Source organism: Glandiceps talaboti, chromosome 2, assembly GCF_964340395.1.
Source record: "Glandiceps talaboti chromosome 2, keGlaTala1.1, whole genome shotgun sequence".
In the NCBI taxonomy this organism is placed as follows: Eukaryota; Metazoa; Hemichordata; class Enteropneusta; family Spengelidae; genus Glandiceps; species Glandiceps talaboti.
Genome location: NC_135550.1, coordinates 14,456,216 through 14,475,218, shown reverse-complemented (window position 1 = coordinate 14,475,218; position 19,003 = coordinate 14,456,216). Strand labels below are relative to the sequence as shown.

At 35.8% G+C, this 19,003-nt stretch overlaps 1 protein-coding gene and 4 non-coding genes across 5 annotated transcripts; all 5 read right to left on the bottom strand.

The window, feature by feature from the left end:
- Positions 1-2,489: 2,489 nt before the first annotated feature.
- Positions 2,490-2,572, bottom strand: Trnal-uaa (transfer RNA leucine (anticodon UAA)). The gene has a single exon. It is a non-coding gene; the product is annotated as a tRNA-Leu (tRNA).
- A 1,272-nt stretch (positions 2,573-3,844) lies between these two features.
- Positions 3,845-3,927, bottom strand: Trnal-uaa (transfer RNA leucine (anticodon UAA)). Its single transcript has one exon. It is a non-coding gene; the product is annotated as a tRNA-Leu (tRNA).
- A 1,512-nt stretch (positions 3,928-5,439) lies between these two features.
- Positions 5,440-5,522, bottom strand: Trnal-uaa (transfer RNA leucine (anticodon UAA)). The gene has a single exon. It is a non-coding gene; the product is annotated as a tRNA-Leu (tRNA).
- Positions 5,523-8,901: 3,379 nt separating this feature from the next.
- Trnal-uaa (transfer RNA leucine (anticodon UAA)) lies at positions 8,902-8,984 on the bottom strand. Its single transcript has one exon. It is a non-coding gene; the product is annotated as a tRNA-Leu (tRNA).
- A 1,349-nt stretch (positions 8,985-10,333) lies between these two features.
- Positions 10,334-18,362, bottom strand: LOC144448819 (S-adenosylmethionine synthase-like). Its single transcript, XM_078139127.1, has 8 exons — positions 18,206-18,362; positions 16,694-16,771; positions 16,230-16,352; positions 15,419-15,675; positions 12,691-12,909; positions 11,960-12,142; positions 11,404-11,537; positions 10,334-10,855 (listed from the first exon to the last, which is right to left on the bottom strand). The coding sequence occupies exons 1-8, from the start codon at positions 18,270-18,272 to the stop codon at positions 10,753-10,755; spliced, it is 1,164 nt and encodes a 387-aa protein (XP_077995253.1). The 5' UTR covers positions 18,273-18,362; the 3' UTR covers positions 10,334-10,752.
- Between the last annotated feature and the right edge of the window lie 641 nt (positions 18,363-19,003).

Here is a 19,003-nt window from a genome sequence, read left to right as displayed (position 1 = left end):
GGACAGTGTACGTAAACCGAACGACGAATACAGTCTAATTGACAACAATAGTGTGAATAGAACTTCAATTAATCGCGTACAACAGTGCCCGCAACAGTGGTTTTGTATGTATGCTGTTTTATCGAATTATTGTACATTATCGATTTGTTGTCACTGACTTCTTGTGATTATTATCTTGTTGAACTGCACAACCGTACATATATAGTTTGTCTTAATAGTAATGTAGTTGGTAAACTTGATAGATTTTGACAATAAAGTCACTGTAAGTCGATATACTCATCGAACGGACTCGACGTGTCCTTAATATGTTAATCATAATGTTAATCATATGTTAATGTTGTGTTGCTACCTGATTATATTTATCCCTTCTTTATCTTGCCATGTCCGTCGATGCAGACTTGGAATACCTGACTGGACTTGATTGCATGCATGAGCGTTCCCCTTTTTATCTCCCTCTCTCTGTTAGGAGTTTTGGTAATATGTTCTACTTCTGTTTATGTGTTCATTGTGTGTATGTGTGCGTCTGTGTGCGTGTGACTGCTTATGTCTGTCTGTCTTATAAAACCGTCCAATACAACAGACTCTCTCTCTCGTGACGATTGTACTATTAGGGTAAGACGAGGTCTAATTGTTTTGTATGACTACTCTCTCTCTCACTCTCTCTCTCTCTCTCTCTCTCTCTCTCTCTCTCTCTCTCTCTCTCTCTCTCTCTCTCTCTCTCCCTCTCTCTATCTCTCTCTCTCTCTCCCCAAAAGTTATTATTCCTTTATCTATTAAATACTGCGGCAATGAAACTTAATTCTCAAATTGTGAAGCTTACATTCCCATTTCTGTCCTTTCGCCGATGCACACAAAGAAAGTGTTGCTATTTTGAAAGCCTAGGCGAGACATCACGTGACCTGGTCATATCATGCATAATACACTCGCATAAACATCCAATTCGGTCTATGTTTCGTTCCACCAATTCATTATTACTCTAAATGAATCACCCATCTTGTGAATGTGACAGGGTAAACCAAATTACATTGACTCAAATATCTACAACAAATTCGAAGACATTTTTAGGTTACCAACCCCAGGGATAAACAGGGTTCCAGTTAGACTTCACGATGTACTGCATTGGTTACATGGATATGCTCCACTTTGCATATCGTTACAGTAAATCCCTAAAAAGAATGGAAGTTTCACCAAAGTATTTGACATAATTTTAAAGGCCAGGATTTCAATCTTATGTTCTCGCATTAGTGTTGTCTTATCAGTGGAGCTCTTTATTTCGTTCAGGACCAAGTTTTTCTACAGATCTGGCAGACAACTTACTGTTTCCACACCTAAATTTTAATCCTAATTCAATTCTAATCATAGCCGGAGCTGTGTCTTTATACTAGTAGTCATACAGTCATGATTCAATGAACTATCGTAATCCAGAAATACTTTATAATTTCTGTTTTAATTATATTGATTCATCCTTCATTTAGGCATCTCTAGTCTCTACTCTCAACCCTGTGTTGTCTAAGTCATAAGGTTCCTGTGTACCATACTGTCCATAAAGTGTACTATCAATAGTTTTTCCCCATCTAATCTAAATTCCGTGTATACTACACCCCCTGGATATTATCACAGGCGTTGGCATGGAATATGCTTAATCGAAGTGTTTATAGCCTGTACCATTCGTCTGGACAGAACCAAAAATCATCTCATGACATGAAAAAATACCAGGTGTCCTTGTTTTCGATGTTATCAGTTGCAGTTACTGCCTATAAAGCTATGCATTAATGTTCATTATTGTTACTTCTTGATTTACATATCTATACCGGGGCCTATTGGCATGTCAAAGAGTTGTACAGGACAGCTGCAAACAACGTATAAACCGACCATTGAGGTATTCATATACATGTATTAATTAAACAGTGGAATCTAACATGAAGAGTGAAAGAGAATTAACAATTAAAGTGCACTTTCAGTAGGCGGTAGCAACAGCTATGAGATATTAAAACAGATGTATGGAACTATGATGGAGCTAATTATGCACAAATATATCAGTATTATTGTATTGCATTAAACAATAAACAGAAACGATATACCTTCAAAACAAAACTAAGATCACAAATTTTACATAGTTGACTTGTTTTCTGTTTTCTGTTCTCTGTGTTTGTTTCCTTTTTTCATTACACAGTTAATTGTTCACATCTTTTTTTGATGTTTGTACCCTGTTAGTGTATTTATCAATTCAATTATTAGTCAGGAGTATGGACTAGATTAGTCCCTAGTGGACTATATCCATGGTCCTCACCAGAAACATATAGTATCATTTATTGTAAATATTTATTGTAAGTACTACATTATTAGCTATTGTATATTAATTATTTTATATTATGTTCTCATTTTCTGGTGGAAAAAAGTTCAATTCAATTCATCAAAATGTTGTTTGTTATTCCCACAAGGTTTTCACTGACAGAGGAGTACTATATATTAGTGCCAGTAAAAAGTACTAGTGCGGGTGGGATTCGAACCCACGAGGACTACTGTCCATTGGAACTTAAGTCCAACGCCTTAACCGCTCGGCCACCGCACTGATAAGTATCCACAATTTTGACTGGGAAAAAACTGGATGTTAAGAATTTTGTATCGTTGATTCTCCATGTGCACTCACAACATTTTTCCACAAAATTCACGTTTTTGTGTGAATTGTTATCTTTCAAAAATAATGTGAAGAGTTATATTGTTATTGTTCTAGTCACCACAGATGTTGTCTCTGTCATTGTGCAGATCTTTTATATTTGGAAATAAGTAGTATAGGCCTCAGGTACTACAGGGTAAAAAAAATAAAGATATATAATTTTATAATCAACTGGCTACTGATATGTTCTAAATCTTACAGGTAAATTGAAAACAACACTTTTGTAACACTTGAGACAAAGTTGTACGGTAGACTTTAATTGTCTATAACACATGAGCGACATGTTTGCCTCTTGGGTGATTCATGATATTGTAAATATGTGACATGTAAACAAATATTTTGTCCCATTGTATGAACTATAATTATTTAAAATCACCCAAAATAGCACGGAATTTCCATGACATCAGTATAGAAGGGAACTTTCCATGATGTCATTTTCGCCGAATCAAAATGCCACACATCCTTAATCATCACATACCGAACAGTAATAACAGAAAGAGGGGGTCAAATTGTTTTGCTTACTCTTTTGAATCAAAAAGGCACGAATTCCATTGAAAACGATGGAGTATTTTTGTAGCACATGTTATGAAAAATTGCGTTGTGAACTGGTCACGGTGTGAGTGTGATAGTGACCTTTGACAACGAAACCACCTCTGCAATGTCCCAGTTGGTACAGTACGGTCTCGTGCAGCAGATTCTCTCTCTTAGGCCTATGTTACTTATTTCCAAATATAAAAGCTCTGCACAATGACAGAGACAACATATGTGGTATGAAACTATGATGGAGCTAATTATGCACAAATGTATCAGTATTATTGTATTGCATTAAACAATAACTAATTACACAGTTAATTGTTCACATCTTTTTTTTTATGTTTGTACCCTGTTTAGTATTTATCAATTCAATTATTAGTCAGGAGTATGGACTAAATTAGTCCCTAGTGGACTATATCCATGGTCCTCACCAGAAACATATAGTATCATTTATTGTAAATATTTATTGTAAGTACTACATTATTAGCTATTGTCTATTTAATTATTTTATAATTATGTTCTCATTTTCTGGTGAAAAAAACGTTCAATTCAATTCATCAAAATGTTGTTTGTTATTCCCACAAGGTTTTCACTGACAGAGGAGTACTATATATTAGTGCCAGTAAAAAGTACTAGTGCGGGTGGGATTCGAACCCACGAGGACTGTTGTCCATTGGAACTTAAGTCCAACGCCTTAACCGCTCGGCCACCGCACTGATATGTATCCACAATTTTGACTCGGAAAAAAACTGGATGTTAAGAATTATGTATCATTGATTCTCAATGTACACTAGCGTCATTTTTCCACAAAATTCACGTTTTTGTGTGAATTGTTATCTTTAAAAAATAATGTGAAAAGTTATATTGTTATTGTGCTAGTCACCACAGATGTTGTCTCTGTCATTGTGCAGATCTTTTATATTTGGAAATAAGTAGTATAGGCCTCAGGTAATACAGGGTAAAAAATAATGAAACATAATTTTATAATCAACTGGCTACTGCTATGTGCTAAATGTTACAGGTAAATTGAAAACAACACTTTTGTAACACTTGAGACAAAGTTGTACGGTAGACTTTAATTGTCTATAACACATGAGCGACATGTTTGCCTCTTGGGTGATTCATGATATTGTAAATATGTGACATGTAAACAAATATTTTGTCCCATTGTATGAACTATAATTATTTAAAATCACCCAAAATAGCACGGAATTTCCATGACATCAGTATAGAAGGGAACTTTCCATGATGTCATTTTCGCCGAATCAAAATGCCACACATCCTTAATCATCACATACCGAACAGTAATAACAGAAAGAGGGGGTCAAATTGTTTTGCTTACTCTTTTGAATCAAAAAGGCACGAATTCCATTGAAAACGATGGAGTATTTTTGTAGCACATGTTATGAAAAATTGCGTTGTGAACTGGTCACGGTGTGAGTGTGATAGTGACCTTTGACAACGAAACCACCTCTGCAATGTCCCAGTTGGTACATTACGGTCTCGTGCAGCAGATTCTCTCTCTCTCTCTCTCTCTCTCTCTCTCTCTCTCTCTCTCTCTCTCTCTCTCTCTCTCTCTCTCTCTCTCTCTCTCTCTCTCTCTCTCTCTCTCTCTCTCTCTCTCTCTCTCTCTCTCTCTCTCTCTCTCTCTCTCTCTCTCTCTCTCTCTCTCTCTCTCTCTGTTACAATAGTGTTGTTTTCATTTTAACTGTACCATTTAGCACATAGCAGTAGCCAGATAATTTTTTTTACCCTGTATTACCTTAGGCCTAAATTACTTATTTCGAAATATAAAGGCTCTGCACAATGACAGAGACAACATATGTGGTATGAAACTATGATGGAGCTAATTATGCACAAATGTATCAGTATTATTGTATTGCATTAAACAATAACTAATTACACAGTTAATTGTTCACATCTTTTTTTTTATGTTTGTACCCTGTTTAGTATTTATCAATTCAATTATTAGTCAGGAGTATGGACTAAATTAGTCCCTAGTGGACTATATCCATGGTCCTCACCAGAAACATATAGTATCATTTTATTGTAAATATTTATTGTAAGTACTACATTATTAGCTATTGTCTATTTAATTATTTTATGTTATGTTCTCATTTTCTGGTGAAAAAAACCGTTCAATTCAATTCATCAAAATGTTGTTTGTTATTCCCACAAGGTTTTCACTGACACAGGAGTACTATATATTAGTGCCAGTAAAAAGGTACTAGTGCGGGTGGGATTCGAACCCACGAGGACTGTTGTCCATTGGAACTTAAGTCCAACGCCTTAACCGCTCGGCCACCGCACTGATAAGTATTCATACTTTTGACTCGGAAAAAACTGGATGTTGGGAATTATGTATCGTTGATTCTCCATGTACACTCACGACATGTTTCTCATAGTTGTTGCGACCTCCTGCTGAAAGTGCACTTTAATTGTTAAAATTCTCGTTCACTCTTCATTTTAGATTCCGTTGTTTAATTAATACATGTATATGAATACATCACAGGTCGGTTTATTTGCTGTTTTATGCAGATGTCCTGTACAACTCTTTGACATGCCAATAGGCCCAGTAGAGATATGTAAATCAAGCAGTAACAATAATGAACATTAATGCACAGCTTTATGGGCAGTAACTGCAACTGATAACACCGAAAACATATTTTTTCATGTTGAGAGATGATTTTTGGTTCTGTCCAGACGAATGGTACAGACTATAAACACTTCGATTAAGCATATTCCATGCCAACGCCTGTGATAATATCCAGGGGGTGTAGTATACACGGAATTTAGATTAGATGGGGAAAACTATTGATATTACACTTTATGGACAGTATAGTACACAGGAACCTTATGACTTAATAGATAACACAGGGTTGAGAGTAGAGACTAGAGATGCCTAAATGAAGGGTGAATCAATATAATTAAAACAGAAATTACCAAGTATTTCTGGATTATGATAGTTCATTGAATCATGGCTGTATGACTACTGGTCTAAAGACACAGCTCTGGCTAGGATTAGAATTGAATTAGGATTAAAATTTAGGTGTGGAAACAGTAAGTTGTCTGCCAGATTTATAGAAAAACTTGGTCCTGAACGAAATAAAGAGCTCCACTGATAAGACAACACTAATGCGAGAACATAAGATTGAAATCATGGCCTTTAAAATTATGTCAAATACTTTGGTGAAACTTCCATTCTTTTTAGGGATTTACTGTAACGATGGCAAAGTGGAGCATATACATGTAACCAATGCAGTACACCGTGAAGTCTAACTGCAACCCTGTTTTTACCGGAGGTTGGTAACCTAAAATGTTCTTCGAATTTGTTGTATATACTAGTATTTGAGTCAATGTCACTTGGTTTACTGTGTTTACTTGGTTTACTATGTCACGTTCACAAGATGGGCGATTCATTTAGAGTAATAGTGAGTTGGTGGAACGAACGAAAGATAGAATGAATTGGCTTTTTGTAAGTGTGTATTATGCAGGATATGACTGGGTCACGTGATGTCTAGTCTACACTTGAGACAAAGTTGTACAGTAGATTATTGCCTATAACAAATGAGTGACACGCTTGTCTCTTATATATTGTAATCATGTGACATGTAAACAATATTTTGTCCCACTTTATTTGCCATGACCCAAAATAGCACGGAATTTCCATGACATCAGTAAAGAAGTGGAATTTCCATGACGTCATTTTCGCCGAATCAAAATGCCTCACAGCCATAATCACAACGTATCGAACAGTACTAGGAGTAACAGCAAAAGGGAACAATCTATTTTGCTTCAATCTTTTGAATCAAATAGGCATGAATTCCATTGAAAACTATTTTTTCTCAGAAAATTTGTACAATTTGTGATAGAATATCTTAGAAATAATTGTGAGTTAGTAATTGTGTGAGTGTGATTGTGACCCTTGACGACGAAGCCACCGGACCGCCAAAACATAGTACAGCTCAGCACAGCACAGCACAGCACAGCTACAGTAACGACTTGTGTCATTATAATGTCATCACAGCTGGTGGTCTTAGATGTGTAAACACTTGAACTGGCTGTAACTCTCAATTTGACACACACACACACACACACACACACACACACACACACATACACACACACAGACACACAGACACACACAAACAAACACACACACATACATACACACACACACACACATATAGACACACACAGACACACACGCACGCACGCACGCAAGCTCTCTCTCTCTCTCTCTCTCTCTCTCTCTCTCTCTCTCTCTCTCTCTCTCTCTCTCTCTCTCTCTCTCTCTCTCTCTCTCTCTCTCTCTCTCTCTCTCTCTCTTGTCAACCATTATACTTTGGGAATATGAACTCTCAAATACTGTATGGTTTCACTTTAAAATTCCAGGTAAAAATTGACCATCGGAGTCTTCGTATCAGTTCTACATCGTAATCTTTACATGAAATACCATGAAGGACATCTGGGTTCACTAACCGTCAGTGAAATATGACGGAACTGTAATGTCCACTTTCAGTTTGAATTTCCAGGTAAAACTATTCTTAAGTATTTGTTCTAACCTGCCACCTTCACAATTGTATAAATTATCCATACGGACACATTGGGTTCACTTAATGTCAACGGTCTACTAGGAGCACTTTATCACCATGGTGAATAACCTATACTGACATTTGCATTATGCCAAAGCATAATCACCGTCTACACTGTACATCCATTTCGTTGAATTCGAAGTAAATGAATTAACAGAAGAAATTCGTCGAAAATGACACCATGGTCGAAACTGAAAGGTTTCGGTCATGCCACTAATCGTCACGAGGCTATGTACAATACTGTTACAATGTGTCAGATTCCAATGTGTGGATTGACTACTGTACTATGAGACATGTAGTATATTGACTACAAATCAATTTACCATCTGAATGAGACAATCATTAACTCCAAAATGACAGCAAGCATCTTTAGATCAGTTTTTTTCTAGTTTCTCAACCATACTAATAAAAAAAGCAAGATTACTCAGACAGCCCACGGTTTGTGTCGTATACTGTTCAACATTACTGAAACCCAAATACTACTACTACTACCACCACCACCACCACCACCACCACTACTACTACTACTACTTCTTGTGTATTTTATGTCAACACACAGGAATATTTTTATATTTCCAAATAATATAATCCTTAACTTCAAAGTTATTTCATTCAACTGTTGACAGTAATAGCGGTTTGTGTTGTATAACGTCACTCGTTTTGTGTGCTTTTGATTTGGGAGATAACGTTTGATCGGATATAATATTGAATTGTCAGTGAAAAAATCTAGTGGGGGTAAAGAATCGGGTAAATGTCGTCGACGCGTCCAGAGGAACTAATGTTTGTTGGTTTACCCACATGAGTTGTACGTTTGCCCACACATTTTCGTATAGGTTTGGACAGGTCTTTCAATTTCCACACACGATACACCGGTCACTATCACGGTCGAAATAACATATATAAGTCTGTTTCAAAATAAAATAAACGTAACCAAGTAAATACACCCAGTGTATTCCCTTGAAGATTTAATTATTTTATGTTATGTTCTCATTTTCTGGTGAAAAAAAGTTCAATTCAATTCATCAAAATGTTTGTTATTCCCACAAGGTATTCACTGACACAGGAGTACTATATACTAGTGTTAGTAAAAAGTACTAGTGCGGGTGGGATTCGAACCCACGAGGACTGTTGTCCATTGGAACTTAAGTCCAACGCCTTAACCGCTCGGCCACCGCACTGTGCATGCATGTACGTATGTGTCAGTCAATGGTTGATTACGACTATCTGACCACAGTTTTATATCTCTTTCAGTTCTTCATTATTTCTGACTCCCACCCGTTTGACACATAGCAAACTAGATACAAGAAAAGGGCATGAAAGTAAACCATTAATCGTAACTGACCAATTTCCAATTTTAAAATTTCAAATGAATCGAATGCAGCAAGTATAATGTGAAGAGTGGCTGCCAAGTTCATTTGTGATATAAATCTATGAACTGGCCATCAAACGTTGATTTGACTGATCTTAGTTATAGATATGTAAATGATTTTAATTTGATATACTAATTTTGAATAGCATATGAAATTTAATTGCACGATGAAATTTTCCAAAAGGCAAAATTACAACAAAAATGTGTGTTTCCGATTACCCGACCAACCCAAGTTTAAGCCGCCGACCCTAAACATTGTTTTAAACATTTAAAACATCCATGTGCAAGTCTGGTTTTATTCCCCAGTAATATCTGTACAAATTTCATCAAACTATCACAGAAGTGGTATTCTGACCAACATTTTGCTTGTTTTTGGGTCGAAGCAATAATTTAAAAAATAAAAATTAAAAAGATACAAAATGAATTAAAATCCCGACCTACCTACCCTATTCTCTAAGGTCGTTGTATTGAACACCATAATATCCTTTCCTTACAAAAAAAAAATACAGAGACACAAATTTCCTTATATGGACGTTAGTGTTTATTTGCTTCCACATATATTATTGACATGCACTGTGTGTAAAAGTAAAAAGTAAAAGTCGCTGAAAGGAACATTTACACAACGAAAATATTTTGATGAGAATTTTTTTTAAAAAATGGAGATGCCTTTATTAAGCTTATCCATTATCAAATGATTCAGATGACATCGACAATAGCATATTACTTTATGTCATATTCATAATTATGCTTATAATTCGTTATAGATAATGTATTTATGTCATCACATAATTCGTACTCTACTGGTAAGACGTATCTACTCATGAACCCTATTACAACTACTACACAAAATTGAACATGTCAATAAGTCTTAGATAAACCAATCAAATAAAATGTTATCCATATATACTCATGAATATATGAAGAGCGCATATTTTTTTTTGTTAAAGCAAATTCACCAACGTATTATAAATGACTGGAATTTAATTTCCAGATCACTGTTTTCTTTGAATTTGCAACTCTATTTTTATTTCTACTTCTTAAATCCTAGACATAATGATGTAAATATGATTCGAATGTTCAGGATTAAGATTGTTAAAATCAAATCAAAGAAACCACTGTTGTTGTTGTTGTTGTTGTTGTTGTTGTTGTTGTTGTTGTTGTTGTTGTTGCTGCTGTTGTTGTTGTGTTTTTTTAAAGTAACCACCAATCAAAATAGAACATTGAAATTTAAATGAAAAAAAAATAAACAAGATGGACTCGTCTAAATACACGACCGTTAAAAGTTCAACTTCATGTCCCTCGTCAATTCAACACAAATTGGCAATTGCTATTATACACAACATGTTGTGAATGAAGGTAACGATATTGCAGCAATAAGTCGTAGCACCACACATTGAAAGATCTCTCTGTAAGTGTTTATACTGTTAATAATTATGAAGCATTGTCCGATTAGGTATACACGATTACACAAAATATAGGATCTTCATAAACCATATCACAACAACAACAAAAGCGACGTGACTTTCTTTTTGGCTGGAAAGGTTGTGAAAAGTCGTATTCCAAACAGATTAGTGGATTTAGAATACAAGCTCCTTAGGTTGTTCCCAGGTGAATTCTGGACGTCCAAAATGACCATAGACACTGGTATTTTGGTAGATGGGTCTTTTCAGATTCAGGTCTCTGTAATGAGAATGTAAATGAACAATGGTTATGTCAGAATGACCATTTAGCGTACAGCTTCTACATCTACATGTATATGTTGCCATAGTTTTTTTTACTTTTTTGATATTAAAATTCGGAAATCTCGAGCAGTATGCACTTTACATGTCGTCAGTTTTACCATGGTACGAGTCTCCAGCAACACCCTCTTTTACAATATTGTAGCAACACATCGTATGTGTAGATCCGGGTATAGAGTTGAGCAAAGCATCTTAACAGTTCAAATTAGTGAAAATGAAATATTATAACTTAAAGTGAACAGGACTTCGATCATCACTACGTAGGGTAATGTTTAGTCATCAAGTTCATGTCAACAATCACTAAGATGTTACAGTGTCCTGATTCATCCCACCTCACCTCTCATCTCTGACTGTTGCATGGCGAAGTTGTTGGCCGCAAACACCAGATCGCTGTAGTCCATTTAATAACAGAATGAAGTATAAAATAATACTTGATTTGTTTAGTGAACATTATAAATAAATGATATCTCAATGTAAAGTATCGCATACCTGACTATGATACCGGGTCTCAAATCAAAGTTATTCTTCACTATCTCCAGGAGTTCTTGTTCGGAGCGATCAGACGTACCATAGTGGAATACAGAGATGGACAGTGGTTTAGCTATACCAATAGCATACGAAAGCTGGAATATAAATGGTGAGGAAGTGAAAGGTACTCAATCGGAAATACCGTTTGTATTGAACTTCTGTGTGTACTAGCAAACAGGCTTGATAACTTGATCAGAATATCACTTCATTTTGTAATATAAAACTTGCGGCAATTATTTGCAGAGTTTCACTGAGTCTGACCGTTGTATATCATAACCGTGCAGGTCAAGTTATTGATTAGATTAATTATACTGTCATTAACAACTCTTCCCATCTTCTTTCGAGGGTATTTTATCGGCTATGGTGTAGTAGCGAAGACTTTGTGAGAATTATAACTATGGCGACTATTGCTTGCAATGGACATCTGACAACATTTGTGTTGATGGAAGTCGTTCGCCGTTTGTTATGAAGTCACCATGTGATAGAAACTCGTTAAAAGAAAACGTAAAATAAATACCTGTATCAAAACCCGTTTGGCTAAGCCAGCCTTGACAAGAGACTTGGCAACCCATCGTGCTGCATAGCAAGCAGATCTATCCACTTTGGTGTAGTCTTTGCCGGAGAATGCACCGCCTCCGTGGGCTCCCCAGCCACCATAGGTATCTACGATTATCTTTCTCCCAGTCACACCAGCATCTCCCTGTCAAGTTTACCCAAAATAACGAGAAATAAATATTCCGGCGATATCTATAGTGTCGTACGTAGTCTTACAAGATGATTATTTGGGATAATCAAAATAGAATTTAGATGAACACATACTTTAATTTTTGTGAAACACTATGCAAGAAAGTGTCTTCGAGTGGAAATACAAAGTTAGGTAACTTAGTACCCTTAGTTATTAAAGTAAGGAAGGGTGTCGGCAGGATGCATAATACAGAACAGTTTAGAGAGCAGAGAACAACTTGGAGAACAGAAAAAGGGCTTCAAGAGAACAGCTTTGAAAACAGCTTAGTGAAAGAAAGCGATTTTGAGAACAGAGAAGAGTGTAGAGAAGACTTGAAACTGAAGATGAGCTTAGAATTGATCAGAAGGATCACACATTTAAAGTATTCGATGATTTTTTCCACAGTATTTGCGAGTTTGAAACAGTTCATCAGGAGAAACAAATATACTGGTAATTTAAAGTTCAATGATTTTTGTTTGACAAAAGCTGATTAATAGATATAACAGGAAAAAAGGAAAGCTCACCTTTGGTCCCCCAATGATAAAACTGCCTGATGGGTTGAGATGGTACTTTATATTATCATCAATGTATTTTTTGGGGATGACTTCTTTTATGATCTTTTCTTTAAGTTCCTCATGTAATCGTTCCTTTGTGACATTTTCATCATGCTGAGTTGAAATTACAACAGTGTGAACACGTTGGGGGAAACAAACCCCATTCACAATTTTGTATTCTGCAGTTACCTAGGTGATGTACAGAAAAGTAAAGTGATAAATTTATTTATGTGGTGGTGGTGGTGGTGGTGGTGGTGAGGGGGGTGGGGGTGGGGGTGGTGGTGTTGGGGGTGGATGATGCTGTTATTGGGATACATTTAACACGACTATTACTGAATCAAAAACTACAGTTCAGAATAATATGATCTTCACTGTACAACGTAGTCAAATAGAACCATAACAATTGCACATTTAAGTTATTTTGGCCAATACCGTAACATATACACTCAGTTTCACGGGGAATGTTCAATTTTCCCCAACTTTGCTTCCCCCTACCCGTACATGTAAGTCCGCCATCGAAGACTCCTCCTATGCCGACAAATTAAACATGGAAAATGTTATATCAAAGGTTTGCTCTGTCTTAATTTCCTTTGAGTTTATTTAAACACAAAATGGCATGGTAAACCTTGAAACCCTTGAGTTTTGTGAAAATTTATATTATTGAGATTTCGACTAAGAAAGTAAAAAAGAAAAGGGAGAATATTTTTTTTAAAAACGCGAACTGCCTGAAAAATTTGAATATGCACCATGCTGAACGAATTGCATAATACACGATTTCGTTGCCTTTGGGATAAGTTATAAACCATTTGTCGATACTTGTGTTATTAGATTTAAATCATGTTTATTAAGTGTATGGCGTACTGACATTTCAATGCTAGATAAATTATATACATATAGAAATCTTAGGTCCTTACTTCAACCTGAAAATATACTTGACAAAGTACTGTAAGAATTGCTAGTCATAGGACAATGCCAGCACGTTTTAGATGTTCGTCTAAATGTTTGTATATTGAGACAGGAAGAAGACAAGGTATTGATAGAACTGAACGTTTTTGTGAACTTTGTGATTCAAATGAAATCGAGGACGAATACCATTGAAATGTGAATTTTTTTGTAAACCTTAGATCAAAATACACCCCGCAATACTTCTATCAGCCGCCATCTTTTGAAAAGTTTACTCAACTGTTATCATCTGATCAAACAAATGAAATAGAGACTTGCAGCCTTTATTTATCACTCATTAAAAATCAGGTCAATAATTTAATGGAACTGTAACATAATTTATTAGGTTATGTAAGCTTGAAATTGTATTTTAGGACTATGGCCTTTGACTACTGTAACAATAAAGTGACTATGATGTGATGTGATGTGATATGTAAAATATTTGAATGTCAAACGACGTCATCATTTGTAATTATGGTGTGTTCTGCTGAATTATAATTCTCTATTTAGCACTTTCATTTTTGGTTAGAAGCAGCATAAATTTACAAATATTTACCGATCGAATGCAAAAATAAAGCGGGCAATTTAAATATATAATGATATAATTGTATAAATATATTGTAACGTGATGAATTCAAATTTTCAGAAATTATGAGAAAACAAGAAGAAAAAATTGTGAGATACAAAATTTTCTAGGAAAAATCAACTCTTTCTAGGAAAGCAGGAATTTGTAATCATGGTGTGTTCTGCTGAATTATATTTCTCGATTTTAGTACTTTCACTTTTGGCCAGAAGGCAGCATGAATTTACCGTTGTCCGAGCGAATAATGAAAAAAATAAAGCGGGCGATTTAATGTCAAATTCTTTTAACAGAAATCGTCCTGGTCGTATGGGATATCATAATGTAATATTGTATATTGTAATATGTGATGAGTTCAGAAAGTATATGAAAATAAGAAGAAAGAATTGTGAAAAAACAATATTCTGAACAATTCTTTATAGGCAAGCAGGAAATTGTTGACAAAAGGGTCCTTGAAGACAGGTCTACCAATCACAATCATTGGAACACGCTGTCTCCACGTGAACTCCAAATGTGGATGATTCGTCATAGTCATGATATACTCGAACACGCATGAAAGTAAGTGCCTGGCGTAAGGCCAGCCATCCATTTACATATTCTAATGACTCCCATGACCGTACCAACCATATATTTTCTTGGGAGTCTAAATAACAAAAAAAATGGCGGCTGGACCGGAAAAAAATTATAACGTCAATGATGGTAAGGCGACACTTTAAGCAAACACGTATCTGGACAAAATATAATTTATCGTCGAAATGTGTGATCATTTATGAAACAAATGGTTTATAGATTCCTTCTCTGACTTTAATTATTGTTATTCCTAAGGCATGCAAACTGTTAAAAGTATGGTCATGAATTGAAATTGTTTTCTTTCTTTTATATTGTTGTACTCAACTGACCGCCCCCATCCCCACCCCCCCACCCCCAGCAGCCTGTTAACAATAAGTAGGACGATTCACCCTGATGAAGAACACGCTGTCCATACGTGAACTGATTGGGGTTTCATTATCAAGTTATGTTGCACTACGTTTTAGTATTCACGGGATGTTATATTCTTATATGTACTGTCAGATATTATTATATCAAATTGATTTACTCTATGGTGTGTTAGTATGTTGGGGTGGTATCCTCTTTCACGTTGACTTTTTGAACTACCCTCTTTCAAAAGCTACTTACCTGAGTTTTACAGTCGGGACGTAAATAGGGCATCGTACCATTACGTCTGTTTTCTGCTAGTTTACGATTCAGGGCATGGGCAAGAAGCAACGTCAATGGCATGCATTCTTCGGTTTCGTCTGTTGCGTATCCAAACATAAGCCCTTGGTCTCCAGCACCAATGTCTTCCTCCTTCCTGTCGATATGTACCCCCTGAGCGATTTCTGGGGCTTGTTGTTCAATGGCCACGAGGACGTTACAAGTGTCATAATCAAAACCTGAAGAAAGGAACAACATCGGATATTAGTAAATAACACAAATAGTTAAATTAGTACCGTAAAATCATACACAAGGTTTTTATATTTTTATTTATTTCCATGCATACTTCAAAACTATGACAATTACGATGATTTACATCGAATAACAAAAAATAGTCAAATTCGAGTGATTTAATTCAAATATATCCAAAGGTTGTAATTTGACGATGGATACGTGTGGCCAACTTAGGGATATTTTTTCTTTTTTCATAAACTTTGAAACTTAATAAAAAATAAGCCCTGATTTGAAATCCACCCCTTCATTCTAACGCGTTAGTAAGTATGTATACGTAGGGCTACGATGACATTGTGTAGCGCGACGTACAAACGACCATAATAACTTTGTAAAAGGTAAACATGACGCTATTTTCGCGTTCATTTTTTTAATTTTTCTTTTGAGGCGTAATTGTGAAAGGAGACTGGATTATGACATTCGCATTTTACACTTACTTTCTTCGTATAACTGCCTGCGTAACCCGCCCCACTGCCAACCCCCTGAACGTATCGCGACTCACCTTTTCGGGCATCGTCATAGCCGATTCTCTTCACTGTACTACGTACAACCTTCTGATAGTCTACGACTGCTTTTGATGTTATTTCACCACAAACTAAAATCATGCCAGTTTTGGTGCAGGATTCTAAACAGAAAATAATTTAAATACATAAAACCAGTCCAATACAACACACACACACACACACACACACACACACACACACACACACACACACACGCACGCACGCACGCACGCACGCGCGCGCACGAGTCACACACACACACACACACACACACACACTCTCTCTCTCTCTCTCTCTCTCTCTCTCTCTCTCTCTCTCTCTCTCTCTCTCTCTCTCTCTCTCTCTCTCTCTCTCTCCCCTTTGCTGACGCCTACAGTATCGACTTGACACAACATCATATACCATGTATATTTGAACGCATCTATATTTTTAACAGGAAAACTGAGAGCAAAAATTATCTTACCACATGCAACTTTAGCATTTGGGTCCTGTTCCAAGTGTGCATCTAGAATAGCATCGCTCACCTGGTCACACATTTTATCTGAAACGAATACATACAATCACTTTAACGTTTTGAAACACTAGCTATTGAAATCTCTCAACTATATTTTGAAGAACACCATACTTTTGTGAATTTTGTTAGTATATTTACTTTCATGTCTTCACAGGCCAGCTATATGGTTCCATGAGCAAATTGCTGTTTAAAAAGTAAATATACTATAAGTTGACTTTAAAATTGATGACAACCATGAGGAATTTGATCTCTTTATTTAAGCATGAACGCTAACAAAAGAAATCACTTTTAACACAATCGACCAAGGTAGATGATCACGTTCTTTTCAACTTCAATATAGATGTACATGTATAGTCAAAGTAGGAAACTATTTCTGTTTCTCTTTTAGGTATTCTTTCGCCTCCAACTTCAACCACTTGAATTTTTAAGAAAAGATGTATTAAATACAGACACAGTGTATAAAACAAAACCCGACGTTTGGCTATTCAAACTCACATTTTAAATTTTCACGAAAGTGGGAAGTCTTGGTTGAAATATGTTTATTTACGTTTTTTAAGTACTCGAGGTATTGTAACTCATTTTGACATTACACGTACGCGGCCATTTACAACGTATTCCTGACCATAGGTGGCGACACAGGCTCCAAACGCATCAGGGCAAGTAGAGAATTAGTTGTCAGATAGAAGAGGTCTCTTACTTTCACTTTCGTTTTAATTTTCTTTTCGAATATTCAATGAATTGAAATTCATGTTCATAATCATTGAATGAATGTCTTTCATTCTTTTGCTAAATTTGCCGTTGTGATTTGAATTAACTTAAGTTTATTAACGTGCAAAAAAAAATAATTTCAAAATCCCATCACATGAGATGAAAAAAAAAACACACTATGAGAAGTATGTCATTCTTGTTTTCTAATTTGTTATTGCTTAAAGTGACTTCCAAGGTATTTCACTAGTACTGATTTCACACTCACTCATAAATCCTTGCCAGAGGCACGACATCTTTGTGTTCCCCGAAAAATAAACTTATAAATGTATTTTGTGTCCGTTTTATTTTTTGTTGCTAAAAAAGTATTTGGTTATAGCTTGTGGGATTATATTTATATACTAGTATTTTCTTTTCAAAAATCCATCCCCACTGTTGATATGCTAATATATGTTGATATGATAATGCTAACGTTATAGTGAGTTCCTCCTAAGTGAAGACGTCGCCGGCGAAATTGTGAACGATCAAACAGAAAGTGTAAATCAGTAGCATAAGACTTTAGTTAGCTTAATTTATTAGTCAGACTTTGGATAATATAACATACTAGCTTCATTAAAAGAAACATTTTTTTTCTTTTGAAAAACACTATCTATTCGCAAATTTCCAAGTGCAATGACATGTCTCTGTAAAATGTAAATGAAAATGTAAATGAATCATTGTGACAGTGTTATTTTTAAAAGACGTAATTATGCCTACCTGGATGTCCCTCTCCGACTGATTCGGAGGTAAAAAGGATGGTTTGAACAATATCGGAACTCGACATCTTGGCGTGAGTTCTGCTTCACCGTGATGCTGTGTCCGCTGTATCGCTACGATAAATGAAACTGCTTTCATTTCACAAAATCTGAACACCACCTTATATATCAGCTGACACGAGTTCACAGGTTCACGTATGCATATATAAACTGCACTGTAGCTATAATCATGTTGAGGGCGCACTTCGTACAGAATGGGACATAACGCCCTACAGAAGGGGACCTTGTTATGTTTCGCTAAAATCAGGTTCCGATTATTGTATTTTTGTATTCTTGACCCGTACTATGATAAATCTAATCAAAGGTGGCTTAATATAAATAAATGACATCATTTAGATATAGGTTAACAGGGATGTTTTCTTGTCCTTCCTTTCATTTTGAAATTTCTCAAATGTTATCATACTACAGCTTGTGTAGATAGTTCTAAATTGTTATGACTCTGTTAGATCATAAACAATGGATATGGGGTTTTTCCATTTCCTACGAGAATAAATCTTAGTTATTTATGTTTTCGTAAAATCATGCGTTGTGACGTCATTCTGTATTCATTCACTGAGTATGAACTGGAAACTGTTCAAAGAATGCAAGCCGTTCAAAATAATATTTTAACGGAAATGTTTTGTTCACGCTGTGTGTGCAATTCAAATAAAGTCTGGTAGCCTATGGTTGTGAATGTCTCTAAGTGTAATCGTGCTGTGTCGTCGTTATTACGGGTAGTGGGTATTTGCATTTCTGTCGT